This window comes from Rhinopithecus roxellana, chromosome 4 (assembly GCF_007565055.1).
Source record: "Rhinopithecus roxellana isolate Shanxi Qingling chromosome 4, ASM756505v1, whole genome shotgun sequence".
In the NCBI taxonomy this organism is placed as follows: domain Eukaryota; kingdom Metazoa; phylum Chordata; class Mammalia; order Primates; family Cercopithecidae; genus Rhinopithecus; species Rhinopithecus roxellana.
This window is the reverse complement of record NC_044552.1, coordinates 77,943,317-77,962,949: the sequence shown is the minus strand read 5'-3', so window position 1 is coordinate 77,962,949 and position 19,633 is coordinate 77,943,317. Positions and strand designations below refer to the sequence as shown.

The 19,633-nt window shown below is 40.7% G+C and overlaps 1 protein-coding gene across 1 annotated transcript in view; it reads right to left on the bottom strand.

Moving 5' to 3' along the window:
* BVES (blood vessel epicardial substance) overlaps positions 1-19,633 on the bottom strand; it is a 40,080-nt gene that overhangs the window by 7,933 nt on the left and 12,514 nt on the right. The window contains exons 6-7 of the mRNA XM_010352512.2: positions 11,481-11,648; positions 10,470-10,611 (exon numbers count right to left, since the gene is read on the bottom strand). Coding sequence (XP_010350814.1) covers positions 10,470-10,611; positions 11,481-11,648 — 310 coding nt within the window. The remainder of the gene's footprint in view (positions 1-10,469; positions 10,612-11,480; positions 11,649-19,633) is intronic.

Sequence of the window (19,633 nt, the reverse complement as noted above, 5' to 3'; positions counted from 1 at the left end):
AAGTTCTTGACTCACTTTCATTTCAAGCTTTGTGGCTGAGAATGTGCAACCCCCCTGGCAAGTCCCTGTGCTTACAACAACATTGCCTTGTTGCTTGTCCACCGTGGTACACACACTGGCAGACAGGAGCACAGCCCAACCTGCCACTTCCAGGGACTACTCGGTGCCAGCTGGCTGCCAACCCCTCACTTGGAATCAGAATCACAGACAGTGTCTACTCTTTGTACCAACCCGTTAGCCTGGCCTTCTGTACCACTGAGGGCCAAGTATAACATTCACATCCAGGAAGACAAAAGGATCACCTGCCCTGCCTCAGAATCTGCAACTGTCATGGCCACCAGAAAGGCCGGCTTTGAGGAGTGAGGGGCTCACCTGGCCCCTAGACATGGGGCTCTCTGGCCCCATCAGGAGACTTACTGGTTCAATGGAAAGACCCAGAGTCCATCCCTATATAGCTGGAAATTATTTCTTTGAAGCCCTAATACATCCAAAACCAATTTATATATGAACAAAAAAAAATGAGGGAATATTATATTTCAAGGGAATGCTCTTACATTTCACAAGTTGAACATTAATAAATAACTTCTACAGGTGTGCCTGGCTTTTCATTAATTTTATGTACTCACGGATCATCAGAAATTTGCCCAGAGGCCCAACTATCTTCTAGAGGTGTGAGAACATGAGAAGAGAGAGGAAAAAATAGAGCTTATCTTTAGTAAAGTGCTTTTTCAAATCACTGTTGTCCTTCAAGGATGTTACTGTAAGGTTCATGATCTCTGTAGAATACTTTACTTTTCAGTTATTCCCAGTTGTAGAGGGGCAAATAATTCCATACCCATAAATTTCCCAGAAAATTGATTCTTAGTTTTCTATTAAAACTATTTTTACAGTTGGGAGGCAGAGTGGTTAACTCCATCCTGTTGTATTTACTGTGATCAGGAAAAGACTTTGGTAGTAATTTTTTTTCTGTTAGCTATAATCACCTTCTACCTACCAGTTAATACATTTTATTATGAAAGCATATAAACAGTATCATACTGAACTGCAATCCAGACTTAACAGGTGTGAAACTGTTAAACAGTTACGTCAAGAGTTACTGTTGCTGGAGGGATGTTTCGTATTAGACCAAGTGGCAAAAAAATCCTCTGCTCAAAGGACTTCCACAAGGACCAAGGCATCGAGAAGGTGCAGCCAGTGGAGCAGAATTGTGCTGTCTGCCACAGTCGCAGTATGTTCAGGTGGGAAACAGAACTGTAGCACCAGGCTGCCGTGCTGTGGCTGAGAAAGAAAAACTCCAAGTCAAGGCCACTGAGCACATGTGGAAGACTGAGACAGCAGTGAGAGCCCTGAGCTAACAGTGGACACCTCTGCTTCTGCCGGATGGCAGGGGGTGACCAAACCGTGGGCTCTCACAAGGGGCTTCAGATACGGCCAGCAGAGTCTCTCCTGGGCAGAAACGTTCAGACAGCAGCTAGGGCTGCGTGCTGGTGAGGAAGGAGGGGAACCCATCGTTAAGACCCACTCCATGTCCCTGAGGGTCACCGGCTACAACGGCAGACGAAACATCGACCTCCGTGGAGGGCAGGCTGGGGCTGCCCTGCAGATCCTTCTCTGTCTTCCAGAGTCTTGAGTTAAAGAACCATAGAAGGCCTTACAAAAACTTTTTTTTTAGTTTAAAATGTTTGTGGGTACATAGTGGATATATATATTTATGAGTGACATGAGATATTTTGATACAGGAATGCAATGTGAAATAATCACATCAGGGTAAATAGGTTATCTGTCACCTCAAGCATTTATCCTTTGTGTTACAAACAATCCAACTTACTCTTTTAGTTATTTTAAAAAGGTATCTTATTTTTTACTATAGTTATCCTGTTGTGCTAGCAAATACCAGGTCTTATTCATTCTTTCTACCTATTTTTTGTATCCATTAACCATCTCCACTTCCCCTCTACCTCCCTCCACCCTCATTACGTTTTCCAGCCTCTGATAACCATCCTTCTACTCTCTCTGTCCTAGAGTTCAGTTCTTTTAGTTTTTAGCTTCTACAAATATGTGAGAACATGTGAAGTTTGTCTTTCTGTGCCTGGTTTATTTCACTTAACATAATGAGAGCAGGCCTTTTTATACATGAACCAGGGAGCTCTTACAGGACAGTCAAATCTCCGGCATACAGGGTAAGAAAAAATGAGGTAAGATTCTGTCCCTATTAATCTTATTTCTATTTCAGTGTACTTCTAATTACAGGAGGGCCTGAGGGCCTCTCCTAGGAAGTAAAAGTAAACATTTGCTGTTCTTAAATCTAGAGTGAAGGTCATGCCTATTCCAGAGGATGAACAAACTATCTCAAATCTGAGCTTCAAATAAGTCGAGTACCATGATGTGAAATGTGTCAGGTGACTTTTATCCTTGCTTAAGAAACACACTTTTTAAAAAGGAGCAACATTTCTGTAAGCTAATATAATGTGCTAAGATTTTCTTTTCTCCCCTGTTAACTTTAATGACGTTTGCTCCATTTCTTTCAAAACGTTATTATTTTTATTATGTTTAACCATCTGGCCAACTGCTTTAGCAAGTAATTAAAAACCTACAGGAGTTTAGAATTTTAATTAGATTGTACAATTTCTGAAGAACGGGAATGGGGAAGGCTTTAATGGCTTTTTTTTTTTTTTTTTTCTGGAAAGAATTATTTCTTTTCCTGTCTTTGCTTATTATATCCTAAGTTTTTTTTAATTGAGGAAACTGAGTTTGAATTGAAGCTTTCTGAACAACAATACTGAAGGGTAGCTTTGGCCTGTGCACCAAATGTTTCCTTTAATACACTCAGCACCAGCACTGAGGAACTCAAGCGAAGCATAAAACTTAGGGCAAATGCAGAGGTTGGAGTAGCTTAGTGGGTCCCGTGATGAGGTCTACTCGGCCCCAAGAGCACATTCTCACATCAGTCCCTAACTACTCGGATGCACCATCAGGGCCTTGAGCTGCAGACCACAAGGTGTGGTGTGAGCAACCAAGGAGGAGCAAAAGTGCTGCGGCCCCTTCCTGCTCACATAGAAGAAACAGGGTAGAGGAGAAGGTGAATGAATCCAGGAGAAAAGTGAGGGCAGGATCCAGGCTGGCAGCCATGCAACAGCCCAGAGAACAATCCGTCCAGGATAAGGCTGGAGGACGGCAGCCTCTGTAAGGAAAGTCTCTAGGAAAAATGGGCCACAGAACCAGGAGAAAGGACATAAGGACAGAAAAGGCAAGGATAAGGAAAAAGGAAGGCAACTAGAAATGCCCATAGAAACAACAAGCCGTATGAAAAGGCAGGGTTCAAACAAAGGACAACCACTCAGAGACTTGAAGAAAAAACGAAATGGGCTTCACTAAAAGAGAGAATGAGGAAGAAGCCTGAAGACCCCAGGGATATGGTGAATGTGTCCCACAACAGCAAGGCAATGAAACAACCTTAGGGGAAAAAAGAGAGTCAAGGCATAAAGCAAACCGTGGCATGATTGTCATGCTGTATACCAAAGAAGAATCCACTTGAACTTGATTTTTAGGAACAGTCTCCTCTGAACAGAACAAGAGTCATGACATTGGAAACAGAAATAAATGTAAGCATTGCCCACTACTTGGTTCTACATAAAGCACAATAATCTCAACATTGTTTATTTGTCCCAGACTTTGTGGAACAATTCATAGACAAAGGCTATTTGCAGTTATAAAAGAGAACATATAACAACTTGACCATTTCAAAGTAAAAGAAGAGACCCAGAACAGTTAGAAGGTAGAAGGGGGAAGAATAAGAAAGTAGGGATGCTAATGTCCTCACCTGTAAAAAAACATTATTATTTTTTTGAGCAGGGTCTCACTCTGTGCCCAGGCTGGAATGCAATGGCGCAATCTTGGCTCACTGCAACTTCAACCTTCTCAGGCTCAGGTGGTCCTCAGTCTCCTGAGTAGCTGGGATTACAGGCACAGGCAGGCCACCATGCCCAGCTATTTTTTACATGTTTTGTAGAGACAGGGTTTCGCCATGTTGACCAGGCTGGTCTTGAACTCCTGGGCTCAACTGATCTGCCCACCTTGGCCTCCAAAAGTGTGAAGACTACAGGAGTGAGCCATTGGGCCCAGCCCTAATGTCCCTCACCTTTAAAATTAGTCCAGCAAGAAGAAGAAACAGAGATTTAAGTGCATTGTTTAATGTTACAAAGTTAAACAATAAAAGAACAAAAAGTAGTGACCTCACCATGCTGAGCAGAAAGCGGAGGGGAAGTTAGCAGTGAGCTAAGTAGGTCAGTAGATAAAAGTTACTAAGTCCACCTAGAGTTGGTGAGAAGGTAGTCACTTGCCTAGAATCCCAGTACTTTGGGAGGCCAAGACGGACAGATCACTTGAGCCCAGGAATTTGAGACCAGCCTGGGCAACATAGCAAGACCTGGTCTCTACAAAAAAAATACAAAAATCAGCCAGGCATGGTGGCACGCACCTGTAGTCCCAGCCACTCGGAAGGCTGAGGCGGGAGGACATCTTGAGCCTGGGAGGTGGAGGATGCAGTGAGCTGTGATGCTGCCACTGCACTCTAGCCTGGATGACAGAGTGAGACCCTTTCTCAAAGAAAAAGAAAAAAAAAAAGATTAGCACTGTGGGTAACAAGTGTTTCAAAGTGATTGTTCCTTCGGAGTAGGACTAAGATCAGCTTGGAGGGGAGTCAGTTCTTTTCATTGTAAGGTTTTTTTAAACCACGTGATATCTATGTATATTAACTTGATAATTTAAAAAAATTTGACTAACAGACTAAAAATGTACAACTGTATAAAATACCTTCAGATAAGATTTTACAGGTAAGAAAATGCTGCGTGAGGATAGAAGCCCCCTCCTGGGGCGAGGAGGGAGGCACTGGCATGAGAGAGTATAGCCTCTACTGGCTGGGGGAGACAGGGTCACATTCCTAACCCTAAAAACGGAAAATGAAACACCCACCTCATAGGGTGGTTGCGAGGATTAAATGAGAACCTGGATGAAAGTGGTCAGGATGTGTCAGCTGCTACAGCAGTAGGTGAATATCCCCAAACAAGTTTATGCTCACATTGATCTCCCTAAACTGCATTTTACTCATCTACAAAAGGAGGGTGTTGCTTTTCTCTAGCCATCTTGGTATGTCTGAGAATTGTTCAGGCTCATCTCCCAGAAACCTGCTGCCTAATCACATCTTTCTACCTTTCTGCAGAATTCATGTAAAGCTTACTGTTTGTAAGTTTATGGTTGCTCACAACAGGAATGAAATACAAATTGAGCTGAACAGATTATTTCATGAAACCAGCCTCGAAACTAAGAATGCTGTAATGGCTTTTTGCATCTTTCCAGGTAAACAAACACAGAAGAGAACCGAGAGAAACCTATTAGTTTCTCTCAGACATATTGCTAGCCTTTTCAGACTGCAAGCTAACTAAATATTTGTACAACTAGGTCATATGACATTAGTAGACTGTCCACAGCAGCATCTTTTTTTTTTTTTCTTTGAGACAGGGTCTCACTCTTTCACCCAGGCTGGAGTGTAGTGGCAAGACGATGGCTCACTGCAGCCTAGATCTCCCAGGCTAAAGTGGTCCTCTTAGCTCAGTCTCCTAAGTAGCTGGGACCACAGGCGCATGTCACCACCTCCATATAATTAAAAAATTTTTTTGTAGAAAGGGGGTCTTGCTATCTTGCCCATGCTCGTCTTGAACTCCTGGGGTCAAGAGATCCTCCTGCCTTGACCTCCCAAAGTGCTGGGATTATAGGCGTAAGCCAGTGTGCCTGGCCAATGTAGTACTGTCTTGACACTAATAACAAACAAAATACTTACAAAGATCTTAATAAGAAACATCTCTCTAAAGATCTCACAGCATCTTTAAAAACAACATAATTTTTATTTCATGAAAAAAGACATGGTTTAAACAAGCTTTTTCAAAGCTGAGTTCCAACCAATTGCATTGCCTATATTGTCTTGTGATTAAAAAAAAAATCCAAATGATAAGTTATTTAACCCCAATTAACTAAAATACAGTTCTGTAACATTCAAGGAAACATATGTCTTCCTGTTACCATAGCAATGCCTGAGCTGGGCAGCACTTACTACTGATGGAATTGCTAATACAATCCATCTGTGTGAATGTGTGTGTTTTATACATGAAGGGAGCTAAGGAGGAGAGAAGATGACAAGAAGATGACAACAAGGTACGCTGATGAGCAACTCCTTGGTCCAGAAGCCAAGAGAAGAAAGCTCTCCTACATACACTGGCACTAAAGATTCTCACACATCTCATACAGTTTGTCTCTTCCTCTCTTCCTATCTCACTATGTTCCATGTTTGCAAACATGAAACCCAGTAAACAAAGCAATGAGAAAGTGAAAGAGTTAAATGAATTATGTATTGAAAAAACAGAGAGAAAAATGACTTTTTCTCAGGCTATCTCATGACTTCACTTTCTTCCCTTTAAATGACAATTTGGAGTGGGAATACAGAATCTGTGTGGAAAGGAGTAGAGACCTTGCTGTGGATTTAGTGTTGTGTGGCATGTATAAAAGCAGAAGTACAACATGAGATATGGGAGCAGCAGCAATTTCATTAAAACAGGTCACTTAGTTTTCCTCCACCTTTTTCTGATCCGTATTTCTGCTTCACTGAACATTTGCTGTGTAAAGTTATGAAGTATATTTGTCACATATTATTGAGATCTTTAAAGTAGCCTTTACCAGAATTTATGCAAGCTTCTAGACCCAACTACCAGGCAGATGAGAAAGATAAGAACACCATAATCACCACCATGGGGATGAACTCAGCAAAATTCCAGAAGGTGGAAAATTCTACAGCCTCCCTATTCAAGGCGTAGTTCACAGAACAGCCACACTGGTATCACCTGGACACTGGTTAAACCTGTGCACTCCCAAACCCCCACCCCAGCCTGCTACATCAGGATTTTTAATAAGATCTCCAGGTGATTCATATGCACATTTAAGAATCTGCTGTTCTACAGGACAAACCAAAAAACCAAAATAAAAACATATGCAGAAACACACACACAGAGACAGAGAGACAGAGAGACTGGAAAGGGAGCCCCGAGGTGTAGCGGCTGAATGCAATGTGCCCATGCTATTCAGATCGTAATTCGAAAAATAATTATAAATATTCATATGCATGTTAATGTTTAAATCGACCTAGATTTGGGTTAATGAATAGGTGGAACAATGTAAAAAGGTTTAAGGTATAAGGTATATAAGGTATAAGGTATATTTAATTTTGTATGGAGTGACACTGCTTGTAATTCTGTAAGTACTCTAAAAGCTAAATGACACTGGAGATTATCATTGGATAATTTCACATGTTCCTAAGTAGGACCCTAGTACTCCAGTGCTAAGAATAAGGCAAAAATGTTCACTAAAATGGATTATATTAACCCATCTACGAAAACCTATCTGCAGCACTACTTGATCACAAGGAAGGAATCGGGATGACAGGTTACCCCAGAAAAGTAGGTGGGAGTTGAGAAAAAGTGGTTCAGGACGAGTCACTACCTTCACCAACTCTAGGTGGACTCATCTGCAAAGAGGCAAATAATAACAGCTCCTGTGCCTAGCTCACACAGCTGTCAGGTTCAAATGCAAGAACAGATGTGAAGGTTACCTGTACATCTAAAAACACAAGTCAACTGTTACGTGCATTTAAAAAAACCACAGAGGTAATCTGGTCTACAAGCATGAGCTTCTGTTTTTCTTTTTCTTTTTTCTTTTTGATACAGGGTCTCACTCTGTTACCCAGGCTTTGGTGCAGTGGCTCAATTATGGCTCACTGCAACCTTGACTTCCCTGGCTCAAGCAATCCTCTCACCTCAGCCTCCCAAGAAGATGAAATCACAGGCGTGTATCACCATGCCTGGATAATTTTTTAATTTTTTTGTAGAGAAGGGGTCTTATTATGTTGCCCAGGCTGGTCTTGAACTCCTGGGCTCAAGCGATCCTCCAGCCTCAACCTCCCAAAGTGCTGAGACTACAGGTGTGAGGCACTGTGCCTGGCCAAACATGAGCTTTGGAATCAGACGGGATCCCTAGGTTTGTATTGCAGAACCAGTCACTATGGAAGGGGAGCAAGTGAATAAGCATCTCATATTCCCCATTTCCTCATCTGTAAAATGACATAACACTTGCTATCGTAGATTGTGTTATAGTCCAGCTTTCTACCTGTTTTGTTTCTCATTAGCCCCTTCACAGCCCCTGCAGGAGGGTTAAATGATCTATCCATTGATGTTGGTTCTGGCAAGTGACTTCTGTGGCCCAGGGAACATGCACGGAAGAGGTACTTGCTCCTTTGGAACAGAAGCTTTAACAGCCATCTTGTAAATCTGCCACCACTGTCTTCCCTCTGCAGTCACAATGGCAATGATCCAGATGGCAGCTGGTCCTTTGGCTGAGCCCCAAGAGTAGGGAAGTGCAGCTCCCGACCTTCATATAAGCTTTAATTAATACCTTCAAAAAGTTACTATGCAGGCCAGGTACAGTGGCTCACGCCTGAAATCCCAGCACTTTGGGAGGCCGAGGCGGGTGGGATCCTCCTGCCTCAGCCTATTGAGTAGCTAGGACTACAGGCCTGCACCACAACACCCAGCAATTTTTTTTTATTTTTATAGAGACAAGGTTCCCTTGAGCCCAGGAGTTCAAGGCTGCAGTGACCTGTAACTGTGCCACTGCACTCCGGCCTGGGTGACAAAAAGCGACACTGCCTCAAAAACAAAAACAAACACAAAAAACAAAAAACAAACAAAAAAAAACAATCTCCCAACCCCACAAAACAACAACAACAACAACAAAAAAACAGGAGATGAAATTCTTGTATGAAAGGTGACCTCCAAAAATATTAGAAGGAAAACAACATTCTTATCATCAAGATGTTAAGGCAGAGAGAATTCTGTACAAGCCTTTATTAAAATAACTATTTTGTCTTCAAGTCTTCCAGCATAATTTAGTTGCTTTTTCACAACTTACTATTCTTTGTCCAATTCACTATAAACTGTTTAATTGCTTTTTCAGGTCTTCATTTCCTTATGAAAGCTTTTGTGCCATGTAAAACCCGTATGAGCTTTTAACACAAACTCATACAACTTGTATTAAATGTGTATCCTTTTCTCTTGTTAATCTGTCTTATGTCAATTTAATTCTCAGGTCCAGCCCAAAAACAACCCTAAAAGGGAAGAGGTAAAGTTTTTTCTTTCCTACACACCAATTACATGGCCTTGTAAATTCCAGCCTCTCCTGACTATGTAATACAAGATCCATTTACATAAAGAATTGTTTAATGTGTTTGCATTTTTTAAAAGTTAATTTGGTTTAAAATACAATTAGAAATACAAATAGTTTTTAATTCATGCAATGGAAGAATGTCTGCCTTTTTGCTATCTCATATGAATTTGTTCAAAGTTTTTATACTATCATTCTTAGACTAATTCTTAATATTAAGCATTTAATGCTTAATTTAGTTTTTCTTATTTTACTTACTAATTTTCAACATCTGGGTTGTTTGTGCTACTTAAAATGTTTTGAAACAATCTAAACTATGGAAGAATCCTGGAAAATGTGCCACTGGCCAGGTGTGTGAATGAGGTAACTCACAAGGGTGTTTAGTGATCTCCTTTGTCTTTGGGAATATTCCAGTTACCAATCACTTTTTAACTCATGGCACTCATACTGAGATAACTAGCCAGCAGCAGAACATCCAGCATTTATTTGTCTACCATTTTTCAAAACATTTCTGGGTCTAGACCTTCACTCTTAACTAAAGTCATGAAAGTAACAAAACCAAATGGCAACAAACCAAACAAAACCAAAGCAACAAAACCAAACCATGTGGACTGTTTCAGAGTATTCTGGTGAGCCACTTTTTTTTTTTTTTTTTTTTTTGGGACAGAATCTTGCTCTGTTGCCCAGGCTGGAGTGCAGTGGCGCGATCTCGGCTCACTGCAGGCTCCACCTCCTGGGTTCATGCCATTCTCCTGCCTCAGCCTCCCTAGTAGCTGAGACTACAGGCGCCCACCACCATGCCCAGCTATTTTTTTTTTTTTTTTGTATTTTTAGTAGAGATGGGGTTTCACCGTATTAGTCAGAATGGTCTCGATCTCCTGACCTTGTGATCTGCCCACCTCAGCCTCCCAAAGTGCTAGGATTACAGGCATAAGCCACCGTGCCCAGCTGGTGAGCCACTATTTAAGCAAAGTATATGGCAAAATCAGTGAACAATTTCTGAAACAGAAATAAGAGTTCTAAAGTTGGCTTTTAGCTCATATGCAATATGGGGGAAATGCTAAACAAAATTTGATTGTTTTTATTGTTACCTTTAGGTTGCCAAATAGTTACCTGCAAAGTTATTTTTCTAATCAAAGTTGCCATTTGTCTATGTCCAGAGATATCCATCAGAACTCTGGAGTAGTATCAGTTTTGGGATAACTTACGAAGAGAGGACATGCTGGAGGTACCCCGAAGAAACTGGTGCAAGCCGTCATCACTGTCACTGGAGCTGGCTATACTGTTCCTCATTTCCAACATGGAGATCTGTGTGCAGAGGCTGAGCTGATGTTCCAGCTTTTTGGCTTTCTACAAAGCAAAGTTTTAAGCTTTCTGAGATTTATGGGAGTTGAATCATATATTCCATTTAAGCAGCATGTACTTTTCCGAGAAATATGCCAGGGCATAAAAAAAGAATACCGACACATATTAGGTGACCAATAAACATAAGCTATGATTTTTATTATTAGCTATTACTATAAATATATTATAAAAAATCAAATATACTTAGTAGCCTATTTATAATAAGCTAAATCATTAACTGAAATAAGCACCAGCTTAATTTGATGAACAGCCCAGACAAGATGATTTTGAAAGGGCACATATACTCAATTGTCACTGGGTAACAGTACTTATCAGAGAAATGATATTTTTAAAAATTCTCTCTTGTAATCATTTTAATTTCTTTCTAAAAAGATACAGGAAAATTAAGATCAAATTGCAAACTGTTGAAGATCTATGCAGCTCTATACCTCTCCTTTCACCTTCTGGCCTGACCTGAAGATATGCAAGACTGGAAGACAGCAGGGTTCCAAGGCCAACTTCCTGATCGCTGGGGTCTGTCAGCCTTTCTCGGTCTGCAAACCTCCAGCTGCCCTGTCCTCCCTAACCTACTCCATCCTCTACCCTCTCTTACTCCTTTACCATCTTCCTTAACATGCTCTTGATGAAGAGGGTGCCTTATCACCATAAACACTAGTCCCTGACAATTATAGACTCCTTACTAAGTAAGAGAAAATCTAATCATTACAAAATACTTTCTCCTCTCAAGATTACAAGTATCCCCAGTGCATTTAACATATGGCTAGTTACTAAAAATTCAGGAAAACGTATTTCATAAAGTGAAATATACCTCATATACATATTTATTTAACAAAATAAACTCAGAAAACACTTACTTTATCATTTAAGGTGGGATCATTCAATGAGTAGAGCTTATTTGTAATGTCTTTTCCAATAAGATACCTAAAGATTTCATATAAGAAAGGTTCTGATTCCAGAAAGTACGTTAATCTTTCTCTTGACCAGCATAAAAATCTGCAGTTATCGTCTGCAATAATGGTGACCTGCCAAAGAAACAAGCATGCAAAGAATAAAGTACTTCTATGTATATGAATTATGACTGTAGTGATTTAGAAGAGAAAAGTAGGAATGATTTAGTGGGCATTATCATAACAATGATTTGTCAAATTAAATTAAGACTTAATGCACACAAGCTTCTACATGTATAAAATTATGTTTTTACAAAAGCAGTCTCCAGACTAAATAAAAGCAAATTCTCTGGGTTTCATTGTTGTTTTGTTTTGTGAGGTCTGGTGACAGAAGAATGGCCACTGTATTGTTACCGCTTCCAGAGCATGTATTCAACTGAGGATGCCACTGGACATATAACTTACACGAAATATTTCTTTACAGCCTGTACATTACAATGAAGTTCAAAAATACAGCTTCAAGCAGATGAACTGAGGTAAGATTCACGAGGCAAGTTATAGATGAAAGACCTTCTGCCCATCCAACTCTGCAAATATACACTAAAGACTGAGAAAACTTCAAGGGCCCCTGGCTGTTGCTGATGAATATGGTTGGTGAGGGTCCTTCTGTCATAGGTGTTTCTCGAGTGTCACATTTCAAGGTTAGATCCAGGCTAGCCCATTAGAGATATTCACAGACAACCCTGAATTAGCTCAGAACTGGAAATCATACCCCCTTTCCTTCAGTATTGTACATAGGAAAGCAGAAAGGTACTATAACTGTACAACACAGAGCTCAAGCATCCCTCAAATAAATCCCTCTGCCAGAGTGAGGGGCCATGTCCTCACAACTCAGTGTCAGGAAGCCCTTCCTCCCATGTAGTCCTCATCTATCAGTTAACACTCCTGTAAGCTTCATTATGGCTTAAATCCTATTAGTAATTCCAAGCTAATCAGTTGACAAATCTGCCTGTTCTAAGCACTGTGAAGCCAGGGATTGTCTATCTTCATGTCTGTCTGAATGCCTGACTTCCAACATGGAGTGGTGCTCAATGCATGACTATTGTATGAAGGACTTAAGCAAATGAACACACTACATGGCAAAACCCTGGCTCTACAAAACATACACAAATTAGCTGGACATGGTGGCATGTGCCTGTGGTCCCAGTTACTTGGGAGGCTGAGGTGGGAGGATCACCTAAGCCCAGGAAGGTCGAGGCTGCGGTAAGCCATGATCACACAACTACACTCAATCATACAGTGGCAGCAGGAGATCCCTGGGTGACAGCACGAGACCTCATCTCAAAAACAAAAACAAAACAAATGAACACAAATACTGTAGAAGGCAAAAACCAATTTCTGTCCTAATAAAAGGTTTGTTAAACTGACATCCAGTCCTAGCTGAGCCTCAGAGCAAATGTTTCCAAAGAAGCTCTGTCCCTTTTGTCACAAAAGTAAACACATTTCAGAGGACAAGGGGGTATGTACGTCTACCAAGACAGAAAACGAAAAACCCAGCTTGTCTCCTTACTTCAACAAGCTGAAATCTGATCGTTGGCAAATTAAGAATGTCTGGCTACTTTAAAAAGTGGTGTCAAGGTTCCTAGGAAAAAAAGCTACTTTTTATATAAAGTAGGAATTTCCAAAACCAAACGGATTTGTTTTTAAGAAGTGCATCAGCGTCTAAGACTTGATGAAACACTAAATTTCATTCATTCTTTCGATATACATTACTATGCATGTACTTTATGCTAGATACTCTTCAAGGTATGAAGTTACAATGGTGAACAAGAAAGACAAGATGCTTGCCCCGTGAAGCTTACATTCTAGTGGAGAAGGATGATAATTAATAAAGAAATATGACCATTTCAGGTGTCAGTAAGTGTTCTGACAACTATAGAACGGGGAAAGTGGTCGAGAATGACTAGCAGGTGACAGTTGCACATAATGCCACTCACTTTGTATATGTACTTTTAAACTTTAAGGTGCTTTCATATCTATCATGTAAGTGGATCCTCAAAAGTCTGTTTAAAATAAGACAAGTAATATTCTTCTCCATTTTTTAGATGCCAAATGAGAAGGACCAAAAAACTCACAAACACATATTAATTAGTGGTAGAGTGGCTCTACAAAACATATAAAAATTAGCCGGGCCTGCTGGCATGTGCTTATAGTCCCAGCTAACTTGGGAGGCTGAGATGGGCAGATCACTTGAGGCCAGGAGCTCGAGACCAGCCTGGGCCAACATGGTGAAACCCCATCTCTACTAAAAGTACAAAAAATTAGCCAGGTGTGGTGGCAGGCGCCTGTAATTCCAGCTATTCAGGAGGCTGAGGCACAATAATCCCTTGAAACAGGAGGCAGAGCTTGCAGTGAGCCGAGATGGCGCCGCTGCACTCCAGCCTGGGGGACAGAGTGAGACTCCATCTCAAAAAAAAAAAAAAAAAAAAATTAGTGCTACTGTGAGCACTTTCGACTTTCAACCCAAATGTATTTTCCCACCAGGTCAAAATCTACCCGATATACCCAATACTCATCAATACCATTTCATAGAAAGTATTTCTGCCTAGTGACTACGAGGTTAGCTGTGCAGTCCACAACAGCCCCTCATGCAAAGAATGGCTGAACACATGCCATGAAGCCTACATTCTAGTGGAGGAGGCTGCTAATAAAGAAACAGGATCAAAAACATGTAACAATTTACAGGAAGAGGAGTATCAGCAAACTGCCCCTAGGGAATTCCCACAAACGGTATCAGGCGGGTGCATAAATGGAAGGCAGCTAAAAAATACTCCTGGCGTAATAACAGAAAAGTGAGCATGGGGTCCTCATGAGGCCCCAGCCAAGCACCCAAGCGCTAAAGACAGTTAGGACTGCCGTCCCTTCGTTGGGCAAAGATGTCACCCTGGACTCTGGAAAACAGTGGGAGAAGGAGTTAAAAGAGGAAATGGAAATCATCCAGAAGACGAAGAAATTATATTTAGATGATACATAAGGCCGTTAACTTTTTCTTCAGCCTTCTGAATTACCTCAAGTTTCCACTGAGGCAATGAAACTTTTACGATGACACTGTAATTTCCTTAGCAAATTCACTTTTTATTGATGGTTTAAAAATTACTTTTGACCTGTTTAAGTTATTATTGAATATAAAATAACAGTATTCAAATAATAAGCTGTACTTAGTTCATATGAGTAACTTACAGACCCATAAAAACATGGATTTAGTTGGAAGCCAGCAGTTAAGTGCTGACTGAGGTCATTTTACTTGATACCTAATGCTTCATTTCTACCAAATAGACAGTTTTATTTAATGATTTCCTGTCACAACAGTCAAGCAAAGTGTATTTTTTATGAGAATATCTTATAAAGCAATATAAGAATTTTAAAAGTTTCCATAAAATAAATTTACTTATTAGGCATTTTAGCAGTGCTATGCTTATGTCCTTGTGAAGAATTTTACTGAAGAAATAAAAGCAAATATGGCAACAGAAGACATAAAAGGACATCTTTCAGGTCGAGAATTAGACTAAGCATTTGCAAACAGATTTGCCATGATTCCCACAAGATACTGGATCAGTTCCTCCCTTTAGATTCCAAACCAATTCTACAGCCTGTCGGAAAGAGAAGACACTGGGCTCCACTGCTGGAAACAAAGGTCTCTGAGGGATCTGCCACCTGTGCTAGAATCAGAAACCGCAGTGTGGCAATAGGACTGGCTGGCTGTCCTGAGGAAATCATTTAATACTTTTTGCATGCATCATACTGCATTTCATACACCAAACACTAAAATATCCTAGAAGTGGTCTATTCTACTGATGCTGACTGAGTTCTCCTAAGCACTAAAATAACACAGATTCAAAAGTGGCAGAGGAAATCACTTCACAGCTGCACCAAAATATTTAGTTAATATTAAGATAATGTTTTCTTTCAATACCATTAAACTTAGTGTTCATTTCTTTTTTTTCTTAAATATTTATTTATTTATTATTATTATGCTTTAAGTTCTAGGGTACATGTGCATAATGTGCAGGTTTGTTACATATGTATACTTGTGCCATGTTGGAGTGCTGCACTCATCAACTCGTCAGCACCCATCAACTCATCATTTACATCAGGTATAACTCCCAGTGCAATCCCTCTCCCCTCCCTGCTCCCCATAATAGGCTCCGGTGTGTGATGTTCCCCTTCCCGAGTCCAAGTGATCTCATTGTTCAGTTCCCATCTATGAGTGAGAACATGCGGTATTTGGTTTTCTGTTCTTGGATAGTTTGCTGAGAATGATGGTTTCCAGCTGCATCCATGTACCTACAAAGGACACAAACTCATCCCTTTTTATGGCTGCATAGTATTCCATGGTGTATATGTGCCACATTTTCTTAATCCAGTCTGTCACTGATGGACATGTGGGTTGATTCCAAGTCTTTGCTATTGTGAATAGTGCCGCAATGAACATACGTGTGCATGTGTCTTTATAGCAGCATGATTTATAATCCTTTGGGTATATACCCAGTAATGGGATGGCTGGGTCATATGGTACTTCTAGTTCTAGATCCTTGAGGATTTGCCATACCGTTTTCCATAATGGTTGAACTAGTTTACAATCCCACCAACAGTGTAAAAGTGTTCCTATTTCTCCACATCCTCTCCAGCATCTGTTGTTTCCTGACTTTTTAATGATTGCCATTCTAACTGGTGTGAGATGGTATCTCATTGTGGTTTTGATTTGCATTTCTCTGATGGCCAGTGATGAAGAGCATTTTTTCATGTGTCTGTTGGCTGTATGCATGTCTTCTTTTGAGAAATGTCTGTGTTCATTTCTTTTACAAGTGCATGGACATATACCTGCAAGACATTCCTCTCCCCTTAAAGTCAGTAAAACTTTGATTTTTGGGCTTTGCAACACCAGGGCATGCTATTGGCTATGGGAAGGCAGCAGCATGAGATAGAATACAAAAGAAAAGCTTGTAAACAGTAAAGCTCACTTAATATAAAACATCTACATAAAGAAGAAGAAACCAAATAAAACACTATTTTTATCCTCTTTTTTTTTTTTTTTTTTCCGAGATGGAGTCTCACTCTGTCGCCCAGGCTGGAGTGCAGTGGCGTGATCTCGGCCTCCCAGGTTCAAGCGATTCTCCTGCCTCAGCCTCTGCCTCCCGGGTTCAAGCGATTCTCCTGCTTCAGCCTCTGCCTCAGCCTCTGCCTCCCAGGTTCAAGCGATTCTCCTGCCTCAGCCTCCTGAGGGGCTGGGATTACAGGCACCTGCCACCATGCCCAGCCAATTTTTGTATTTTTAGTAGACATGAGGTTTCACCATGTTGGCCAGGCTGGTCTCAAACTCCTGACCTCAGGTGATCCACCCACCTTGGCCTCCCAAAGTGCCGGGATTACAGGTGTGGGCCGCCATGCCCAGCCTACTTTTATCTTTTGTAATAATAATACTCAAGATTCTATCAATACTTATAAACAGCAACTCTGGGCTATAAGTACCAAAATCACTATAAGTTCCTAGGGATAACAAACTGTAAGTTCAGAATCTGTTTTCTCAGCTCTATCGTTATGCTTATTATCATGATAATTACTACATATTTACCTGAGCAACACCTGTTGTGCAATCTCAAGGGACAGTCATTGAGTCCACTTGCGTTCTCTTTCCTCCTTTTCATCCTATTGTACAATTCATGAGCACCCTGACCACGGAACGAATTTAAAGAAAGAGAAATTCAAAGGAAGTAGCTCCTCATCTAACACCTTTAACTGGTCAGAGTTAGGGAAGGATGAGTTTAGCAGCTAAAAAGTGTGAAGGTGAAGAAGCCTGATGGCTGATAATTTCAAGCGTCCTCTGCCATCGGCACAGGTAGTGAGAAGTTGGCTCTGGGAGAATGTGACATTTTTCATTTGGGAACTTGCATGGGTAAGTGGCAATATACATACTCCTACACAGATGTGTAACAGCTATTTATTACTCTCGAGGATCTGCCAACAGGAACATTTTGTAAACAATCAAAGTACAGTCTCTCCCAAGGGCTTACTCTGATGGCTCCAGCTATACAGGACACAGGCTTGATGATGCTAGTTTTAATCTACTGGCCAATCAGGAAATGCCACACGAGACTCTATGCAGAGAAAAGCTGACTGGCATTAGGAAAAGCTGAATACATTTTCTTCACCAAGCTACGGTACTATAAAATTTTGGTCACGATTTTGGAATCTTTGTAATAATTACTGGGAATAATTCTCAACTACCAAAATCCAATTCCTAGTCCCCAAGAAGAAAGAGAACTGTAGCTAGTGGTAGGAATTCCTTTTTGTTGACTTAATTATAAATATAATCTGAAGTCCAGTGGAAAAGATAGTATATTAGTATTTCTGGCCTCTTGGGGACCACTTTGATTCTGGAAACAAAGCAGGTTCAATTCCCACCCCATCCTCAAATCCCAGTCTCTTCAGGATTATATGAGATAGTTACCACACAAAACAACCTGCTACTATACACAGAGAAAAAGAGGCAAAAGAAATACAGGCAATAAATGTTGGACTTTGGAAGAAGAAAGTGTAAAAAGGTCACAGGAAAGAAGGAGAGAAAAAAGATGTGGTCCTGCACCAGTTTGTAGATGCTGGTGATTAAAGATAAAATAAGAACATAAATCTCACAGCAAAGCTGACAAGGTAAGAGTGTAGAGAGGACGAGGACACAGCATTAGCTGTCTCCTTCTGTATTGTAAGCCCAGCCAGCTTGGGAAGAACATTGCATAACAGTGCATCTATATGCAACCTTTTAGTAAATGCACATAACGAACAAGCTGCATGATTACTCAGGCCAGTTATTCAGGAAGGGTGGGAGCAGGGCAGGGCTGAAACCATCGTAAATGATATAAACTAAACTGTATGTCTGTAAATGTTCTTTCATCTCCACTTTTGTTGCATCCCAAACTGTATAGCATCTCAAAATGAGACTCTAAGACTGTCATCAAGAAACACTAACATTTCATCCTCTCTCAGGTAGTAATAGCCTCTTTATTTCCATTTCTTACCTAAATAGATTTACCTACTTGCCCATAAGCAATCCCAAGACATTCCCTTACTGCTGTTAATCCAGAAGCTGAGACTAAAGGAAACTCTCACCCATTTCTTTTCTTGGTTAATTTCCTTCCAATAACAAAGTGAATGAATATAATAGGAGGGCTGGACACTTACAGAAAGAATCAGAACAAAGTGCCAGGTAATGGAGCAATTTTTTTTTTTTTTTTTTGAGACAGAGTCTCGCTCTGTTGCCCAGGCTGGAGTGCAGCGGCACGATCTTGGCTCACTGCAGCTCTGCCTCCCGGGTTCATGCCAGTCTCCTGCCTCAGCCTCCAGAGTAGCTGGGATTGCAGGCGCCTGCCAGCACGCCCGGCTAATTTTTTGTATTTTTAGTAGAGACAGAGTTTCGCCATGTTAGCCAGGATGGTCTCGATCTCCTGACCTCGTGATCTGCCCGCCTCGGCCTCCCAATGGGCTAGGATTACAGGTATGAGCCACCGCGCCCAGCCAGAGCAATTTGTTTTAACACAAAAGGAATCACACTAAGTAGTCCACGTTCAAATTACTGCCATCATGAAGAACTTCATTCTTTACCCTTAAACATATTCATTAAGTACAAAAGAGTTTAGTGATTAGATTTCTTCCATAAGAATTAACAAAATAAATTCCCTAAGGCAAAGCCAGTTTTCTGGTTTTCCCCAACAAATGTCAATTACATGGTTTAAGAACACTGACTATCTACAACTCACATTTTCCTTTTTGCTAATAAAGCATAAGATGTTTTCTATAGAAAAACTTAAAAAATTCAAATAAGCAAAAAAAGTTTAAAAAAGCAATCAAACACAGTCTATAAATAACATTATGACAAAGTTAGAATATATCTTTCTAGAACATTTTCTGTACATATAATATATACAGTATTTTTTAGGCCAGATGTGGTGGCTCACGCCTGTAATCCCAGCACTTTGGGAAGCCGAGGCGCGCAGGTCACGAGGTCAGGAGATTAAGACCATTCTGGCTAACATGATGAAACCCCCTCTCTACTAAAAATACAAAAA